The 21,384-nt window shown below is 32.5% G+C and overlaps 1 protein-coding gene across 1 annotated transcript in view; it reads left to right on the top strand.

Moving 5' to 3' along the window:
- EED (embryonic ectoderm development) overlaps nt 1-17,213 on the top strand; it is a 33,874-nt gene extending 16,661 nt beyond the window's left edge. The window contains exons 5-12 of the mRNA XM_001376730.5: nt 5,127-5,252; nt 5,820-5,901; nt 7,789-7,880; nt 11,869-12,002; nt 14,424-14,529; nt 15,520-15,678; nt 16,336-16,409; nt 16,859-17,213. Coding sequence (XP_001376767.3) covers nt 5,127-5,252; nt 5,820-5,901; nt 7,789-7,880; nt 11,869-12,002; nt 14,424-14,529; nt 15,520-15,678; nt 16,336-16,409; nt 16,859-16,985 — 900 coding nt within the window. The 3' untranslated portion in view covers nt 16,986-17,213. The remainder of the gene's footprint in view (nt 1-5,126; nt 5,253-5,819; nt 5,902-7,788; nt 7,881-11,868; nt 12,003-14,423; nt 14,530-15,519; nt 15,679-16,335; nt 16,410-16,858) is intronic.
- Nucleotides 17,214-21,384: the final 4,171 nt, after the last annotated feature.

Here is a 21,384-nt window from a genome sequence, read left to right as displayed (position 1 = left end):
ACGACAGACTTTTCTTGCTTACTTCTGACATCTTGAGGATATCAGTGGAATGCAGGAATTTTCCACTGGTTTTCCCTTGTTCTCTTCCTTCGAATAGCCCATTCAGTTCTTTTATAATATCCTTTACTGTCATTCTTTTAAATTCATGATTCTATGTAAATATATAATTGTAGCCAGCAAGTACCAATCATGTACCTTTTTCTTTGCCCTTTGATAATTTTCCTTAATTCTTTGGAAACTATATGTTCCATGACTTAAAGTCATTTATCAATATTGGTAGGATATTGATATTAAAAAAATAGTATTTTGTTTCTGAGAGAAGCTTAGAGATCTTAAGAGAACATTTCAATTTCATAAAAATAATCCATCCTGTTCATCTCCTTTTTATTTCTGGATCCAAGTCATAGTCAGAAACTAAGCTCAATCTGCTCCTAGTACCTTACTCAAAGCATTTGCAGCATAAAGACTTTCCAGGCCTGTGCTGTAAAGGGGGAAATTATGGCTGAGACTGAATGTAAAATTAATTTAGATTGCCATGGGTTTTATTTCTAAAAATCCTAATGAAAAACCCAAATAATAAGATAGCCAAGTCAGCTGCCAAATTTTATGGTGATTTAATTGATATAGTAGAGAAGATAAAGAAGGAGTAGGTTTTTTCTCTCCCTCCCCCCCCCCCCCCCATTAATATGGGGTGGGGAGATCAGGAGATAAGGGAGTAAGGGTTTGGAGTATGAAGGAGGAAGGAATCAGCCTGACCTCCAGAGGGGCTCAGCTAAGATGCCCAAACCTGAAATCAGCTCCAGGGCAAAACTCACCACCCAACACTCCAAGATATGGGAACACTTAGCACACTGACAGCCAGAGTCATCTCTCCAGGGAAAAAAAGAGAGACAGGAAATGTGCCTTATATGGATGTTTTTACATCACTTTTCTGCATCTCATCTGTACCAATGAGGACTTAACTTGAGTTAAGATAGCTCAGAGGTCTATCCTTTTTTTGCACATGTCTGTTGAAGGCCATCTCCTCAGATAATTAAATCTTGAGTTTGATGTAGACCTTAAAAATCTTTGTAAAACTGAGTAGGATGGAGATTGTAGAGTTTCCAAGACGTAATTCTATTATTCCAAGTGTTTCCATTGTTACTGATCAGGAAATAGCTAAGTCACGTCTTCTAAAGAATAGTCTGATTAGGGTGGAATAGTTTTAAAATTCACAGTGCCAACTGGTAAAGAACTCACACTTAACCACTGTACCATGATAAGGAATGACAGTAGGACTTTATGAAGGATTTTCCCCCTTGAATATCAATTAACACTAAAGGCAGGTTATTTTGGAACAACAATTTTCCTTTTTTAAAAAATTACATCTAAACACTGGGTTAATTGTTTAAAAGAATGACAGTAGTTATAGTAATTTCAGTATGTTATCATATTACCTTGGAATTTTCCAGAATGAAGATAACGCTATATTTTTCCATTTCTTTTCTTAAATATCAACTACACATAAAATAATTGAGCAAAATTCTAATCTATTAAAACACCATAAAGTCATTAAATATCTGAGAAAAGTTATTGCAACATGAACTGAAGGATGTCTGCCTCAATTTTAGCAATTTGATCATAGTTTCAAAATAGCATCTTGGGGGTATGAGAAGATCCATTGATTTGTAGCAAAGCAAACAGATAGTTGCACAGCCATTGGAAACTCTTCAGTTACACCTACTAGTTTTCTTCTAAGTTGTTCATCATTACTCTAAAAAATTATCCTTTAACAGAAGCCAAGTTTTTAAACAGTTATCTGCTTATTTTTTTTTAGGGCAACAGAAAAATGAGCAGCAACAGCATAAAGTGGGAGAGGAGGAAAAGCCACAAGTTGGACCAATTAGAATGTTTGGGGAGCTTTACTTGCTAGTGCCAGGGCTCCTCACTCTTAGGGCAGGGACCTCTCTGCCTATAACCACTCATTGCCTCAATTGCAGCTGCCTTTGCTCTAGTTCTGGTGCACCTCCTCTTTTCTTAGTGTGTGAAAATTTATACATTGAGAATCTAGTTTGTTAAGAATGAAACTATACATGTTGAACTAGATGTCTCCTCAGGTTTATTCTGACCCTCATATTCAATTAATTCTTTGCATCTTATTACAGAAACTTTGCATCATTTCTCAGATTTCGATGTTAGCATTTGTACTTAAATAGCAATTTTGACCTTAGCAGTTTTATTGAATGGGACCCTTTCCTTAGTAACTGACATCTTTGGATTTGTCAAAAATGCCGTTGTGTTTGTTTCTGTATGTCATATACCTAATTTTTTCTGCTGATTGACCTCTCTTTTTTTTTTAATTTTATAGTATTTTATTTGATCATTTCCATGCATTATTCATTAAAGACAAAGATCATTTTCTTTTCCTTCCCCCCACCCTCTCGTAGCCGACGGGTGATTCCACTGGGTATCACATGTGTTCTTGATTCAAACCCATTGCCATGTTGTTAATATTTGCATTAGAGTGTTCGTTTAGAGTCTCTCTGTTATGTCCCCTCAACCACTGTAGTCAGGCAGTTGCTTTTCCTCGGTGTTTCTATTCCCACAGTTTGTCCTCTGCTTATGGATAGTGTTTTTTCTCCTAGATCCCTGCAGATTGTTCAGGGAGATTACACTGCCACTAATGGAGAAGTCCATTACGTTCGATTGTACCACAGTGTATCAGTCTCTGTGTACAATGTTCTCCTGGTTCTGCTCCTCTTGCTCTGCATCACTTCCTGGAGGTCGTTCCAGTCTCCATGGAATTCCTCCACTTTATTATTCCTTTTTGCACAATAATATTCCATCACCAACATATACCATAATTTGTTCAGCCATTCCCCAATTGATGGGCATCCCCTCGTTTTCCAGTTTTGGGCCACCACAAAGAGCGCAGCTATGAATATTTTTGTACAAGTCTTTGTGTCCATTATCTCTTTGGGGTACAGACCCAGCAGTGCTATGGCTGGATCAAAGGGTAGACATTCTTTTATCGCCCTTTGTGCATAGTTCCAAATTGCCCTCCAGAATGGCTGGATCAGTTCACAACTCCACCAGCAATGAATTAATGTCCCTACTTTGCCACATCCCCTCCAGCATTCATTACTTTCCATAACTGTCATGTTAGCCAATCTGCTAGGTGTGAGGTGATACCTCAGAGTTGTTTTGATTTGCATCTCTCTGATTATAAGAGATTTAGAACACTTCTTCATGGGCTTATTAATAGTTTTGATTTCTTTATCTGAAAACTGCCTATCCATGTCCCTTGCCCATTTATCAATTGGGGAATGGCTTGATTTTTTGTACAATTGATTTAGCTCTTTATAAATTTGAGTAATTAAACCTTTGTCAGAGGTTTTTATGAAGATTTTTTCCCAATTTGTTGTTTTCCTTCTGATTTTAGTTACATTGGTTTTGTTTGTACAAAAGCCTTGACCTCTCTTTTTTAACCAATACTGTTTGGTTCAAATATTTATTGCTTTGTAGTATAATTTGAGATCTGGTACTACTAGAAATATGCCATCACAATCATACTTAATTCAATGAAGTCTTTTTTTTAAAAATTAGTAAAAATTGCAGAATTTGAGTTTGAAGGGACTTTAGGGACAGTCTAGTCCATTCCCTTTGTTAAAGGAACCTCTACTATAACATACCTGACAAATGGTTGTCTATCTATGCAACAGTTTTTCCTGATATCAAGCCTAACTTTTTTGCCTTTACAACTTCTATTTCCTGCCTTTGTCTCTTAATTTTTGTTTCCTGAGAGACCAATCCTAATTCCTCTTTCCTTCAGTTACCTTAAAGATAGTCATCTCATCCTCCATGAGCCTTCTGTTTTGCAGGCTAAGTCTTTCAAATTATATGCTAAGTGTTGGCCTTAGTATATAAAGGTGACCCTTTCCATCCATAATGAGATCATGGATGGGAACATATAAGCATAGCTTTAGAGTTGAAAGCAACCTCAGACATTCTTAGATTGCTTTTATGCCCATTTTAAGGATGCTAATTTAGCTCACTAGGTGTCTCATCTATAGGCCACACAAGGATCAATCTGTAGTATATTTCTGGTTTGTAGTTTGTGATCTTAAGATAAGTCTTACTTTAAATGAACACCAAAAACAAAACAAAACAAAAAACTTTTGGCATTACAAGCAGGATGATCTCAAAAATACTTAGTATTTCAAAGTTGTGTTCCTGGCTTTGAGTTTTATTTAGAGGAGTATTCTCAAACTCAAATTGTATGTTTAATTTAAGTTTCTATCCTAGATTTAGAGCTAGAAGGAATTGCTGAAGTCATCTAGTCTTTTATTTTACAGGTAAGGAAACAGACCTAGGTAGATTAAAGTAACACCAGGAAATAAACAGCAAAACCAAGATTTGAGTCTTAAGTCCTCTGACTCCAGATTCATTCCTTTTTCTGTTTGAACTTTGACTTCCTAAATCTTAATTAGATATTTGAAAATAGGACTACATGATTAATGGACACAGAGAGATCCTATAATAGAAACAGTGAAGTTGGAAGAACCTTAGTTCTCTACCACAGTTGTTGAAACCTTCCTTCTGACAATAGCATTTTATAATTGAATAATTCTCAGCCATTTCTATATTTCACATTCTTATACTGAAGAATACGGCTTTTGGATGATCACATTCTAATGTTTGAAGTAGGAGCCCTTCTATACTAGTAATGACTAAAACTCAGGAGAAAAATTAGATTTTCACTACTCTTTTAGTGTAAATAAGTCACTTTTCAAATCTTAAAGCATGAATGTTAGCTATTATTAATTATTACACAGTTGACAACAAATAGTTATTTAAGTCAGCATTAGCATCATTTGCAATTAAGGTGAAATAGGAAATTAGATGGGGGGAAAATGTACTTTTTAAAAAATTAATTTAGATTTTGTTGGACCATTGTTACTTTTAAACCCTACCCTCTTAACTGATTGAGTTTAGTATTTGTAAAAGGTACTCATAAAACATGCATATTAGTATATTTGGATAAAATAATAAAATGTACATAATTCTTTTTTTTTCGTAGATAGTAAAATGACTGTTTATAAGTGGTAGTGTTTTTAAAAGTTGTGTTCCTTAACAGTACTTCTTAGGCTGATGAAAACTTTTATACTTGTGCATGGACTTATGATAGCAATACAAGCCATCCTCTCTTAGCTGTGGCTGGATCTAGAGGCATAATTAGGATAATTAATCCCATAACAATGCAATGTATAAAGGTAAGCTGCAAGTTAAAACCATAAATTTATTTTCCTTGAATGTATATCATTGGAGCTTTCTCATGCAGAATTTGTAGCTAGTGAAATTTTGGCCTTGGGTAGAATGATGTTACTTTCCTGAGAGTCTATAGGTCTAATGTAATTTAAAACTATATTTAACAGACATAGTTGAAGTTAATTTCTACATTCTTAAAAGGGTATTTTATTTGTGTAGTACATGTTTTTCTAGTTATAGAAATTTCATAGGATTCCCAGTTTTTAGTCTTTCATGTTTTTATCATGGCTGGAAAAAAGTGTATAAAAGAAAAGGAAGAACAAAGTATAGTTTTTTCTTATTTTCCTTTCTTTTAAAAATTTCCTCTTGTCTCTCCTCTCAGATTTTTAAATGTTGTTTGTGCTCCCTCAGTTTTAAGTGTTTGGACACAGATTTAGAAAGGAACACTTGAAGCCCATGTAAGCAGAAAGATATTTTAGTACCCAAGTCAGTTAAAATGAAAGTGATTTATTGCTCTTTGAGATGAGGATTTGTCATAGGAGCATGAATTTTATCTTTAAAATTTATTTTAGCACTATGTTGGCCATGGAAATGCTATTAATGAACTGAAATTTCATCCAAGAGATCCAAATCTTCTCCTATCAGTAAGCAAAGGTAAGAAAAGCAACATTTTTTCTAAGACCTACTTATATGTGAATGAAGCCAAGTTCTTTCTTAGTAGGAGTTGAACAGGAATTATGGTAGAAAGTTATACAAAAAATCTTATAAATTTTACAGTTGGGAATAAAACACAAAAAAGTATGTTTTACAAACTAGCAAAGCAAAGATCCTTTTAATTCACATATAGGTATAATCTGTATGCTATGCTTATGATAATCTGACTGATTTACATTTGTGAAAATATATATTTACAAAACTTCTAGAATAGTGAGTAATATAGACTGATTTACAAAAGATTTTCCATAAAATGTCATTAAACAGTGCATTGTACATAATTCTAGCACGATGGGCTTTCACGGGGATCATGCTTTCCTTCCCAATGATCCTTATCTCTTTTCCTAAGTCTGAACCCCCTCAAACTCATCCTGGGTTCATAGAAGTTGATGACTCATAGCCCTTGTTTCCCTAAGACAACTGAGTCACTCATACTCTGAGAGTCTTTGCTTATGTATATTTTTATCCCACTTTTCTCTCCATTTCTGTGGCCTATTCTTTTCATAGACCCATTTTTCAACTGACCTACAGATTAAAAGTGTTTGTGAAACAATGCTCTAATGAATTTTAAGTGATTCAATTTACAAACAACTTTTTAGAAATTTTTAATGTAAAGTATACAAATGTATGTGAAGCATGCTTGCATGTTTCATGCCTTAGGCCTCTATGACCTTCCAGTTCCTAACTGTACCACATGTTACCACTTCTTAAAAGTAAAAGGAGTAGAAATACTTTTTTCATCATCTCCCCTCTTGGCAGTAGTGAGTGGAGAGGCAAGACTACCTGGGCTCAAATGAACTTCTGTGTGACACACAGATTATGTTTTAATTGTTTTAAATAGCACAACTTTTCAACCCAGCTTTCTCTTCATTTGTATATCTAAAGTAAAAAAGATATTTTATCAAAGTAAACTTTCAAAATGAATTGAAAATTGTATGGATTATTTTGAAAGCTTGCCAATGATGTTAATTTTGAGGTCTTCTAGTAATAGAAATCTGATGAAACGAGTTGACTATTGATACACATTGTTTAACATTGTTGCTCTCAAAGGTAGACTTGACATTCCCTGATGCCTTTTTAACACTGATGCAGAACATCATTGTACTTTTTCTTGCATTCATGTTAAAAGAAAATGAAACATTTAAAGAATTTGAAATAGTTTGATGGTTTTAGAATATGAAGAGTAGTATCCTACGAAGCTATGTGTGATGGGATCTGTCATTTATAATTTCAGCTTACTACACATCTCTTAAGACCTGCTTATTCCCATCTGTTTATTAATATAAGCATAACCATGTAAAGAAGGTCTAAATGACAAGAAGTGTAATTATTTTTACTATTTTCTAGTAAAATGACTATACACAATTTCTTCTAGTATGCCAAAAGCATGTCTAAGAAGTTTGAAGAAACTTATGTTATAAGCATTAAGCAATATCATGGCTCATGAATATGATTTAACTTTATTCTTCCCTTTGTACTCCAAAACAATTGAGTTGATAAGCAACTTTCTTTAAAAATTAACTTAGGGCTTTTAATAAACATTAGAAATTGTTTTTATAATTAAATTTATTCATATTCTTTAGAATTTATGATAACATTGAAAAGGAATTGTAAAGGAGTGTTACTCAATAAATTTTGAAAATGTTTTTGAGCATAAAATCTTAATTTCTATTCAAGTATTCTTTAACTGTTTAAGGAGAGTGTATGGCACGTCTAAATTATTTTGATAAATAGCTTAAGATTTTCTTGCCTGTTATTATATAGGTTTGAAAGGCCAGAACTATGAATGCTAAAAAGGTTTATCTTAATTATTTTCATTTATACTAGATCATGCTCTGAGACTGTGGAACATCCAGACAGACACACTGGTTGCAATATTTGGAGGTGTAGAAGGGCACAGAGATGAAGTTTTAAGTGCTGTAAGTAGAAAGCCACAGGGCAGTGATTTATTTATTTGTGAATTTGAAATTTATTTGTGAATAATTACCTTTGATAGATTTTCTTACAAGAAAGCATATGGTTTTTGTGATATGGCCTTTCAGGCCGTCATTTCACTTATCATCACATTACTATATATACCTCTATAATCTTATTGACTGAATGAAGCAAATAGTTGTAGTATTTCTTTTTCATTTACATTAAGATATATCTTGAAAGAACAGTAAAGGAAAGCCAAAAAAAAATAGATCATCTAATGAGCTTATTCATTTTTATCTTCTATAAGGTTATAGAATGGGTGTAATGGGTAGTGAATGGCTTTAGAAGTCCATTTTTAGATTGGGCTTAGAAGTCCAGAAGATCTCTGTTTATTTCTTGTCTTTGCCACATACTGATTGTAACCCTAGATAAGTCACTTAACCTTTTGGTGGCTCAGGCCACTTTCTAATAACATCAATTAGATAGCAGGCACCAATGTGGATGGATAAAGAAGTTTATTTAGAGAGAATTTAATCTTAATTGAATGGCTCTGTGAGAGAAGGGATATAGTGGCTTTTCAGAGCACGTTGGTACTTCTTTCTATTTTGTGTAATGTATTCTAAATGGTTTGAAATTTAAAAAAAAAATTCCATATATTGTGATTTTAACTTAATTTTGGTCACTTTGTGGCATAATTCTTTTAGTTATCTAATCCATTGTTTATGTGAAAAACAATATAGATTGGAGTATGCAGGACCTATTCAGGTATACAATAAATAGCCTTAACTTGGGTTTATAAGTAGACTCAACTACAGATGCTCTAGAATGCAAATTGTATGTAGTTATAAAAGATTTTTTTTGGAAGTGACAACAGAACTGGGAATTTTCTCAAAATGGAAGAGCCCACACTATCACTCTATATCAAGAGTCATAAGTTTAGAGCTACCAACTAAGGATGAATGCCTTGTTGATATTGGTTTTCCTAAGTAAAATGCTTAGAAACAAAGCAGCAAGGCTTGTGAACTAAAGTTTTCATTTAATGGATTACAATGGCCTGTGGCTCATCTCTCATTGGATTGATTCTTTAGCATACATTATGAAATTACTTTTCTCAAAGGGAGCACTGCTTGATTTTTCTGATTAGTAAAGTGTCATGTTTAAAATAGCATGAGATATCTGAGTATTGTCCAATTAAAAATTCTTCTGGGTCAGCTGGGTAGCTCACTGGATTGAGAGTCAGGCCTAGGGATGGGAGGTCCTGGGTTCAAATCTGATCTCAGACACTTCCTAGCTGTGTGACACTGGGCTAGTCACTTAACCCCCATTGCCTAGCCCGTACACTCTTCTACCTTGGAACCAATACATAATATTGATTCTAAGATGGAAGGTAAGGGTTTAAAAAAATTCTTCTGTAATTTTAAGAAGCATAACATTCTTTGAAGAAATAGTTATTTGCTAGCAAGAGAAAATTCATTTTTCAGGTTCCTTTAAACAGGCTTTCAGAAGTATCAGTATTATTAAAAAGGTGTATTGTGCTATTATGATATGCTAAAGTTGTAGACTGCAGCCTGGGGATAATGGTGACAGTTTTGGGCAGTAGCGCAACTTCCCTATGAAGTTTGGGTGGGTAATAAGATATCTTTAGACATTTTCTTTATTGTACTTTTAAACTTTATTTGTTTTGACATACTTTTTTCACCTCTTGAGACTAGCATATCATGTTATGAATTTGGTGTCTTTCTACTTTTTAAAAAAGTAATTTACGTTAAAATATATATATATGACTTTGGTTTCAGATTAGTTCAAGAGGTACTATTTACAGCTTTTTAAGAACATAGCACTTTTTGAAAAAGGTTTAAGTTTTAAAAGTTTTTCCTTTTTGTAGTTTTATCAACTTCACTTGTTACTTTGAAAAATAATAAAAAAAATAATATGGTTGTACAGTTAAGTAAATGGAATAGAAGGAAATTGATGCAAGATTCTGAAATCTTGAACTCCTAAATTGCTTGCTTTTTAACTGAGTTAAGGGGAAAGATTATCTTGAAGATTATTTTTGAAAATAATGAATTGTCACTATGTTTGCAGTAGTCTCATACTACAAAAATAATATAAAACTATTTTTTTAACTAGTGGCTTTAAAAATATATATTTTATTAACATAAATTTCTTTTGGTTAGAAAATGATTCTGAATTAAAGTTCTCATTAAACACATTGTTTAGGAGACCTATTGTTTTTACTTTCTTTAAAGCTAGCTTTTAGTATTGATGAGATTGTTCTTTTGGTCATTTTGTCCAGGTGCAGATGCTCTGGACAAAACAGTTTGTGTATCTTTTTCAGGCATTGTTGTTTCTATACCAGTAATCATTGATGGCATGCTAAGTTATATTGATTTCAAATACCTCATCTGAAGTTCAGAAAGCAAATCTTTAACTGAGGCATATGATAATTTCCCCCAAATTATCTCAGCAGTAAATAAAATAAATTTAATAATAATATAAATATTATAATAATAATAATATAAAAATAAAAATAAATAAATTTAGCAAAATAAAGATGTGAACTCATAGCAGATTGCTGGAAATAAATTATTCAGTGACTCATTGCTCATGAATGTGGTTTTCATGGCTATTTGATATCTCTTTAGCACTTCCATCCACCAGGGTGAGAAAGAAAAGCAAAGTAGTTGAGTCATATCAGTTTGGTTATCTTACAACTTTAAAAATGTTTAGTTAGAAAGAAAATGGAATATTCTGAGTGTAAAGGTTTTTGAATTTTACTTTGAATTTTTTTTGTCTATATACACCTTCTTTCTTGTTCATAGTTAAGCATTGACTACTGGAGAAATGAATGAAAATTCATTTTTTACTTCTGTAAAAGATTCTTGTCACATGAGAAAAAGTTTTGTCTTAGATTTAATTTATTCAAAATTAAGCAAGAGAGACTTTGGTGAATATCTAGAAAAGAAAGTGTTGATCACAAAGAGTTAGCCTTTTTATCAAGAGCAGGTCATGCAACAACTAACATTATTTCCTTGCTCAGTTGTTCAAGGGTGAGCTATAGATGTAACTTACCTAGACTTTAGCAAAGCATCTGATAAAGGCTCTTAGAGTAAGGAAGACAGAATAAGAGCACCTACTTTCCAGGGTTGTTGTGAGGATCAAATGAGGTAATATTTGTAAAAGACTTAGCATAGTGCCTGGCATGTAGTTGTCATTTAAATAAATGTTTTACTTTTGGATAATATTGTGAGGTTTTAAAACATTTTGGTCAGTTAAAATGTTGGATTGAATATAACAAATGAAGTTTAAAGTGAAAGTATAAAAGTTTACAATTGGAAGAAAAAAATGGTTTTACAAGCACAAGATGTAGAAATTGTGGCTGGGCAGCAGTTTATCTAAAAGAAATTATATGATAAAGAACTGCAAGCTCATATAGAAGCATTAGCACGATTTCATAGCCACCAAAGGAATTGGGGTCATGGACTGCTTTGAGAGAGGAATAGCTACCAGGAGTTAAGTAGTGCCTCCTGAATTAATTTGGTACGACTGATTCTAGGGTGAAGGAAATGCAGAAAAGAGATTACTGAGACTGTGAAGGTGAAGGATTTCAAGTTTATGCCATATATGGGCCAGTTGAAGTAATGTAATAGTTGAATTTTCAATGACCTGCAGATAAGAAAATATTAGGGATGGTGACATTATAATTGCGTATAAGTATTTGAAGGACTATTAAGTAGAAGAGGGATTAGACTTGTTTTGCTTGGCCCCTAAGGATCAGAAGTTGCAAAAAGACTTATTTAGCCTTCAAGCAAGATCTGAATGGCCACTTATTGAGCATATCTGTAATTTGTGACTAAATTGGAAAAAGTCCCCCTGGCTCCCATAGCCATAGAAATACCATTTTTGTTGTTGTTGATATTATTTTGAATATTTACAGGTAGATTTAGATAAATGGCATAACTTGGTACTATAACTTGTTATCTTATATAGGACTATGATCTTCTTGGTGAGAAAATAATGTCTTGTGGAATGGATCACTCTCTGAAACTCTGGAGGATCAATTCAAAAAGAATGATGAATGCAATTAAGGATTCTTATGACTATAACCCAAATAAAACTAACAGGTAATATTTGTGACCTTTATTTAAGAAAAAACAAAATTCTTGCCATGCAAAGTAAATAATTATAATTATGAATGGTAGCTATTATTTTAAAGAATCATTTAACTCTTCAAATAATCACATTTGGAAAGTGATTTTTAAAAACAATTTATTAATAGGTTAATTTGCCTGGTCTGATTTATTTCACTTTTTTTTTGCCCATTTTCAATTTATTTTGTCAATTTATTTTCATCTTTATAAAAATGTTATTTATTTTAATTAGAGATCATAATCAATTTTCTGTCCTTAGATGTCTTTAATAAAGGACAAAAACATTCATATTACCATATTTTATTTAAATGGGAGACAGTTAATGGCAGTTCAAAAACTTATTATTATCAGTTATATTTTCAATAAAATCTCAAGTTGTGTTCAACAATGGTCTGAGGAGAAAGTACTATGTAAACTTTTAATTTTAGCATCCAAAGACTTTGGAACCCTATATTGGAAGTAGTTATTCAAAATAAGTTTTTCCAGTACTACTTTAAAAAATTTTATTTTCATTATGTCTACATACAATATATTTTAAACCATGTGCTGCCATATAAAACATGATTTAAAAAACCCAAACTGATTTTTATATTTAGGTCTCCATTTATAACAAATATTATTGCCTCATGTCAAATCTCCCATTTCATTAAAGAGTGTGTCAAATAAAAAACAAGTGATTCTATAGTAAATCAGATGGGAAAGGGTTGACCTTTCCTTTGTCAGAATTTCTTAAATTATTTCCAGGACCTTAAAAAGGCTATATTTGATTCTTCCATTATAGAGAGTATATATCTATTGTATCTGTATTACATTTTCACACAATGTCCTATTAAGAACTAAAAGTGCTAGAGAGCATGGTTAATTTTTTTTTTTTGATTATCAGCTAATTTTGGAATCTTAACTTTCTAGTGGCCTAAAGAATTCTGTAACCTTATTCAGAACCAAAGACCTGAAGAGTAACTGGCAACACCTTCCTAGTTAATTAATCTGGAAATATTATTAACAAATTATACTTCATGAAATAAAGGGAAAAATTATTTTCACTTAGAATTGTGGGCTCGTTCTGTTTAGCATCATTTTTCATTGAATATTTAAAAGTAATTCCCCAATTTACTTGCCTGAAAGCATTTACCTTAATTTTGACAAGTAACAAAAGTATATAAAGTCAAATCCATTAGTCAGATTCTTGTATATAACAACTCTTAGTAAAGCATTTAGAGGATAGACTTTGCCTTTATGCTTGACACGTAGTATCAAAGTCAAGAATCATAGAATCACAGAGCTACATATGTTATTGGAAAAATCTCATTTTAGAGATGAAGAAAATAAAAATTCTTATATGTTAAGTTACATGTACAAGTTAGCACAGCTAGTTAGCAGCCCCCAAAAAATAGTTAATGTTTTTTAAACAACAAAAAACCCCACCAAAAAAACAAATGCCTGTTTTTGTTTGTTTTGGTATAAAAATATGAAGCAAACTTCCTTCCCTTTCATGCTAAAGTCTGCCCTTGATTTGCTTACATCAATCTAACCTAAAAAGGGAATAACATAAATATAATTTTAGGGAATTGGTATTTCATTCATGGATTCATGGCTGCTAACGTGAAATAGTTTTTTGGAATAGTTATACCTTTGGAATTTGAGTCTCTAACAGGGATTTGTTTATAGTAGTCACTGCTCTAAATAAATCTACCTAGTTCATTAAAAATGCTGCAAAAGTAAATTTTTAGCTATAATATTTATAACCTCATTATATCCCAAACATTTTTGGGCATTTTAAAGCTAATTTAGGCTTAAAAGAAGAGAAAGAGAATTTGCCATGTTTATAAAATATGACATTGTTCCTGAAATGTTTTAAGTAGTGTAAGTTTCTTAGACTGTGGTAACAATCCTAAGTGATCATTTGCTATATACACGTATACTTTTTTTTTTAAACCCTGAACTTCTGTCTTAGAATTAATACTCTATATTGGTTCCAAGGCAGAAGAATATTAAGGGCTATAAAGTGACTTGCCCCAGGGTCACACAGCTGGGAAGTGTCTGAGGACAGATTTGAACCCAATTTCTAGGCCCGGCTCTTAGTCTCTACTGAGCCACCTACCTGCCTTCCCTTTATACATTTAAAGTTTTCTTTCAAGCTTGGTTTAAGAAATATTGATGTAAAAAAGAAAATGAATAGAGTATAAAAACCTATTATGAAAATAAATAGTGAGGCCTAACTCCCCATTAGTAAAAAGGAAAAAGTACTCAGCCATTGGAGAATGCCAGAATGAAGAGAAATCAACAGCCCAGTTATGTTTTCTATTTTATACTTTTACATTCTAAACCGTGAACAATGAGTGTGCCTTTGCTGTTCTCCTTTTTTGAGTTTTGACATATCCATTCTTCCTGCAGGCCATTTATTTCTCAGAAAGTTCATTTCCCTGACTTTTCAACCAGAGATATACATAGGAATTATGTTGATTGTGTGCGATGGTTAGGAGATCTGATACTTTCCAAGGTATAGTAGCCTTTGTTAAGCTATATTTCTTTATGTGTATTGGGGCTCCTTTTTAGGGAGTTCACCACCTGAATACAATTAGTTTAAATCTTGACCAATTTTATAGCATTTTCCAAATTATAAATATCCTTTGTTCTTTTCTTTGCAAGAAAATTGGGAATACATTTCCAAGGGCAAACATCTGATTTTGCAAAGATCTTATATTTTAACTAATCTTGATTATTGTCAATAGTAATAGAAGGTGTTCTACTGGGCTTCTTTTATTTGTTCCAGATGTCTTGCCAAATTTGCAAAGTTATTTTAGAAAATATTAGAGAGTACTGAATTTTACTCATTCTCAGCCCCTTTGTAGGAATCTCTTTGAGACCTTTCTATTTTAAGATCCTATTTTAAGCAAAGTCTTAAAAACATGGGTTTTTTAAATTATTGTATAAGTAATTGGCAGAGTACCATAGGTAGGTTAGTATGTATTTATGGTGATCTAACTGATATTTCCAAAGGAAAAAGTATGAAATGGTATAATAGTGAATATTAATGAGTATTAAAATAGAATAGAAAGTGTTACTGTTTTCACTGGGAACTGTGAAAGGCTACATCCACTTAGTTTATTTTAAGACTAGATATAGTTTTTCCTACTAAAAAACTTATTTGATATTTTAAAAGCCTATGGCTTTGGAGAATTGTCAGAGGCTTAGAACAGACTAGTAAATTGCCATTAAAATATATCAGAGATACTAGTGTTTTGAAAAGTTTCCACAGATGATTTAAGTTCTGATTTTAAATATGATAGAGTTTAAAAATTAGTTCATTTGTATATTTCCTACTTTAGACTGTCTTTATAGAAAGAATGAATTCATGCTTGGGGTGGGATATTGAACTAGCTAAATTCCTTTCCACTTATAAAATTTTATATTTCTCTAAATTTAACCGAGGTAATAATTGGAAATAAATTGCTTTTAATATTTTTCCTTTTATCCTTCTATACTTCAGTCTTGTGAAAATGCCATTGTGTGCTGGAAACCTGGCAAAATGGAAGATGAAATAGACAAAATTAAACCTAGTGAATCAAATGTGACTATTCTTGGGCGATTTGATTATAGTCAGTGTGATATTTGGTACATGAGATTTTCAATGGATTTTTGGCAGAAGGTAAAATAATTTTATTTTTATACTTTTTAAATTATATTTAGAAAACTGCAGTACAGTTTGTATTTTATTGTGCCTCTATTCTATTTATCCAGAATGTTCATGTGGGTATGTGGATTGGTTTTCCTTTCTTTTACCTATACAGGATATTTGATGTTTACTATGGGTTAACAAAACATCTGCAGTGGTTATTATGAGTGAAATTGGCAGTTGGGTATTAAGTTTTGTTCCAAATAATCCCTGTTACTAAACTATTGTGTCAAGATTAAAGGGTTATTCTTCAGCAATTTTCTGCCTTTTGCCTGAAAAAGTCTTATGGGTAAGAGGAAATGGGGGTGGTGGTGAAATGAGAAACATGTTAGTGATTTAAACATCAGAAGTTTGCTAAGAATTGTTGGCAACAAATTACTTAAAAATGTTTTTTACTAAGAGTTTGAAAAAAATTACTTTGTATAGTTTTTGCTACCATTCTTTACTTTAACATTAACTATGTCACAGGCAGTCCAAGTAAAGAATTTGAGATTATTTAAAGTACAATCATAGAAAAATGCTGATGTTTTCCTTCAACATGAAGACTATAAATTGTCTGTATTTCTATGCATTTCTGGCATGTTTTAAATCTGGAAACCCTTAATTACATATTTCTAATAATTTCTTCAGATGCTTGCACTGGGCAATCAAGTTGGCAAACTTTATGTTTGGGATTTAGAAGTAGAAGACCCTCATAAAGCCAAGTAAGTGTTCATAAATATCTCTTATTCCTATTCTCATCTCCCCAGCAATTTATACTGAAAAATAGGAAGCAGGAAATAAATAGTATGTTGTTATCTTTAACATGACTTTTATATTTTATATCAGATGGGCATTATTAATTAAACCAATATTGGTTGATTTAAAAAACCTGCTTTTATTTCTGTTAAACTGATTACATAAAGCTTTTAAAATTTTATTTTCTATTTTAATTGATAATTTCCCTTAAGTTTTATGTAATGTTAATTTTTAACTATGAAAGTAATTATATTACCTTAGAATAAAGTGATTGTCTAAAATTCTTTTTATTTGATTCTGAAACATTTGTTCATTTTGTAGTCATAGAGAATAACAATAATTAAAGATGATTGCTACTGCCAATATTATGTGTGCTATTATAACCTATACCCATGGCTTTTGGTTTTTTCCACAGATGTACAACACTTACTCATCCAAAATGTGTTGCTGCCATTAGACAAACCAGTTTTAGCAGAGATAGCAGTATTCTTATAGCTGTTTGTGATGATGCTAGCATTTGGCGCTGGGATAGACTTCGATAAATTACTTTTTCTTAATTGAAAGTAGAAAATTTCTGTGTACAATATAATCTCCTACAGTGTCTTGCTAGTAAAAGCACCTAGAGCATCGCTAGCATTTAGAGTTGTGTTGTCTTCTTCCAGTGTACAATCAGCCTGAGCTGAACGTAGTGATGTTTACATTGTTTACATTCTTTGTACTGTCTTCCTGCTCAGACTCTACAGCTTTTAATAAAAATTTATTTTTGTAAAGCTCTCTGTATTGAGTCCATTTTCATTTTTCTTTGTATTTAAAAATTACAGTAGTAAACACAATTACACACTATTGTTTGGTAATTCTTAAAATGTGTCCAAGAAAAGAGTTTATATAACCTTTTCATATGTTAAAATGAATTCTAAATGTAATTTTGATTCTAACACTGGAATGATTAAATGATGTACACTTTATTGAAACAAGTTATAGGCATAATAGCACATTTTAAATGCATAGAAATAATTGAATATCCATTATACATATGCAAAGTCTCAATTGAATTTTCATGTTGGCTGTTTTTAAAAGTTTAAAGGTACTAGGAAAAGAAACATAAGTATTTAAGTACTTAGTATATGTCTTATACTGGGTGGAAGAATGTGGCCTGAGAAAAGAACAGTGAAGCATAGCCATAAGTTTATATGTATATTGCAGTCTCTTTAGGAATTGATCATCTAAGCAAGGTAAGACTTTTTCATAAGACATAGTAATATACCATAATATAATGATTAAATGTGAGATACTGATGAGAAGTTTAGAAGCAGCAAAAGGCAGCATAAGCCAGAGTTGTTGAAGAATGCTAAAATGGTTTTAATTTTTTTCCCCTTCCGCTTTAAACATAAATCATAGACATACTTCTAAGGGCAAGTAGCTCCCACAGAATAATGTCTCTGATGAAGACTTAGCCTCAAAGAACTATAGTATTAACTTACTCAAGAAAATGGAAGATGGAATGCATTTTTTGATTTATACTCTTACCTTCTCACTTAGAATCAACATTGTGTATTGGTTCTAAGGCAGAAGAGTGATAAGGGTTAGGCAATGGGATTTAAGTGATTTGTCCAGGGTTGCATAAGCTAGGAACTGTTTGAGGTCACGTTTGAACCCAGAATCAGGCCTTGCTCTCAATCCACTGAGTCACCTCAGCTTCCCCCCTAGAATGTAATTAACAATTATGTGTTCCAAGTCAAGTGTTCTATTCTGCTGACATTTTCCCTTTAGCCTTTTAAGCCACAGTATTTAAAATAATCCTAATTACTTGGGTTTTTTTGGGGGGAGGGGTAATACTTTTTATTGTTATTTGGCTGGGAAAATAGTTTTTTAAGGTTTTTAAGTTTTTAAGATAGTAAATGACAAGACTGAGATTTGAACTTCCTTTGATGATTTCAAATTCAGCATCCTTTCCTGGGTACCTTGAAGACATCTTTGATCTTCATAATAAAGGTTAGGAGAATTTGTTTTAATATGTAAAAATGCATTTCGTAGGCAGTAATATTTTTAGGAACATATCTAATCTTCTAAATGTTTATGCCTTTTAAAATTATAAAGGGCAAATGAAAAATTATTTTATGTAATATCTGTTAGCAATAAAGAATTTAGATAAATTTAAATACCATTTCAATTTGATTTTTTAAAATGTGTTGATTTCTGGCCCTTGGAGTCTTTGTATGCAATACATTTCTGTTATGTTACAGATTACAAACATACCTATACCTTCTCAAGTACATATTTTGTGGTCGTCCTAAACCATGAATACTTCAGGTATATCCATTGTGTTAGAATCTCTCTGTTTTTGTGTTTTAACATTTCATAGGAAAAAGTACAGCATCCTCAACTCATTTGTGTCCAATCAGTTGCTAAGCCTTTTCATTTCTAACTCCACAATATTTCTTTTCTTTTTTTTCCTTTCCTTTTTAATTTTTTTAAACTTTCACCTTCTGTCTTAGAATCAGTACTAAGTGTTGATTGCTAGGCAACTGGGACTGACTTGCCCAGAATCCCACAGCCCCACAGCCAAGTGTCTGAAGGCTAGATTTGAGTCCAGGACCTCCCATCTCCAGGCCTGATTCTCTAGGCACTGAGCCACCTAGCTTCCCTTTCCATAATATTTTTTGCAGACCTGCCTCCTCTCTACTCACACATTCTGGTAAGGTACTGTTCTACCTGTTGATGTTTTCCTGCTCTCCTTTCCTTCCCCTTCCCCATTCAACAACCTCCAAGAGATGCCTCTTTATTCCCAATAGGGTCAATTAAAGTTCTTTGCCATCTGTCCCCAATTTTCTTTTCCAGACATCTTACACATTAAGTCTCTGTGTTCCATCCATAGTGACCTACCCATACTTTTCTGGTGAAGTATTTATAAAGCTTTCACTATGTGCCCTACACTGTGCTAAGTACTAGAGATACAAAGAAAGACAAAAATGGGCTCAGCTTTCAACGAATTCACATTCTAATGAAAGAGAGCAATTGCATGCAAGTAATTATGTAAAAACAATATATACAAGATTGATTTGAGATAATCCAGGAAAGCACTAGCGTTAAAACAAAAAAAGTTTATAGAAGGCGGACTTTTTTCTGAAACTTTAGGGAAAACAGATAAGGGAGTGTTCCAGGCATGGGTGACAGTCAATGAAAAGGCACAAAAGAGTTGAGAAATGAAGTATCTTCAGCAAGGGGGCCCATTGTAGTGCTCATGGAATAGAGTTTTAATGTGTGAGAAGACTGGAAAAGTAGAAAGAGACCAGGTTACAAAGGGCTTTATAAGTCTTTATAGGATCTTCTATTTGATCCTAGAGGTAATAGGAAACTACTAAAATTCAAAAATGAGTGTGGGGGAGGTAACATGCATTGTTAGATGTGCTTTAATATCTCGATTACCTAGCATTATATTTTAGTAGAGGAAGAAAAGGTCCAGGAGTGAACCTTGAGTGATAACCAGCAAAATAGTCTAGAGGAAGAAGAAAAAAGGTCCAAGAAAGAAACCTAGAGTAACTAGTTAGCTGGTGCATGAAGATTCAGCAGTAAATTCAAGAAGGATGAGAAAGTAGTGTCACTAAAACCTAGAGAAGAAGCTAGTTTTATTGTGGAGAAGAGAGTGATTGACTAGAAGGCTGCAGAGAAGTTAAGAAAGATGCAGACTGAAAATTTGAATCCAAAACCTTCCACCTCTGGGCCTTTCCATTGGACATTCCATTGGACCACCTACCTGTCTCCTAAAAATATTTTTGATTTAATGGAGAAGTTCCTTAAGTCACTTCAAATGCTATAAGGCTTTTATGATAGAGGGTAGCCAAGTGGCTTAGTGGATAGAGGCCCAGGCCTAGAGATGGGAGGTCTTGGGTTCAAATTTGTGTTTAGATATTTCTAGCTGTGTGATCCTGAGCAAGTCACTTACCTATTGCCTATCTCTTACTGTTCTGCCTCAGAAGCAATATTCGATAAAGACTCCAGGACGGAAGATTAGAGTTTAAAAAAACAAACAACCTTATAGGAAAGCCAGCAAACTTCTGTATAATAAAGTAAACTTTCTTGCTCATTTTCAGTTTCTAAGAGTAAAAGAATTATTGTTGATTCAACTCTGCAGACAATATAATCTTCACTTTTTTCTTAAATTTCAGCAAATGTTCCATTTTCACCACTTCTGAGTATAGCATTGCTTGGTACATAATGCATTGAACATAATTAAACTTAATATTGGGACTGATTTCATTCAGCTTAACCAATTATTTAGTTACAAAACCATTGGCTTCCCTGTCAATGCAGCTGCCCCATCTGTAGACACACATTTTGAAAATGGAAGATTGTACTTTCTAAGTCTGTATGCTTTCTTTAAAACATCTTCCAACATGGTATTATTAAGGGAAAATATCAAACACTTCTCAGGATAAGATTTTTGTCACAGGTGCAAATAAATACAGCTGGTCAACTAATATGGATATACTTTCATCAACTGTAATCAAAAGACAATTTTCCAAATTTGATTTGTTTTCCACTGATGACTGTTCGTTCCATAACAGTGTTTCATAATAATGAAATATGAAAAGTTTCTAACTTTTTCAGGACAAAGAAGTTCAACAGCTTTTGTTGACTTTTTTATTTTTGAAATTTCTTAATTTATCTTCTTTTATTTTACCTAATTCTAGATTATACAGTATACTCCATAGTGGTGTTTTACATTACATTATTTGGGGACACAAATTCTGTATCTGAATTAAACTATTTTAGAAAATAAATAATCTAGCTTCAATTTCTCCTGAAAAATTCTGTATTCTTGCATGAATCTTTTCTTACAGCTCTTAGAATGTGACATGACATACCTTTCATTGTAATTTTAAATTTTAGTCACAAATGTATACTTTTATTATTAACATAAGTTGTTTTAAAGAATTTTCT

The sequence above is a fragment of the Monodelphis domestica genome, chromosome 4 (genome assembly GCF_027887165.1).
Source record: "Monodelphis domestica isolate mMonDom1 chromosome 4, mMonDom1.pri, whole genome shotgun sequence".
Lineage (NCBI taxonomy): Eukaryota > Metazoa > Chordata > Mammalia > Didelphimorphia > Didelphidae > Monodelphis > Monodelphis domestica.
Note: the sequence above shows the minus strand (reverse complement) of the source record. Positions and strands in the feature narration are given on the sequence as shown.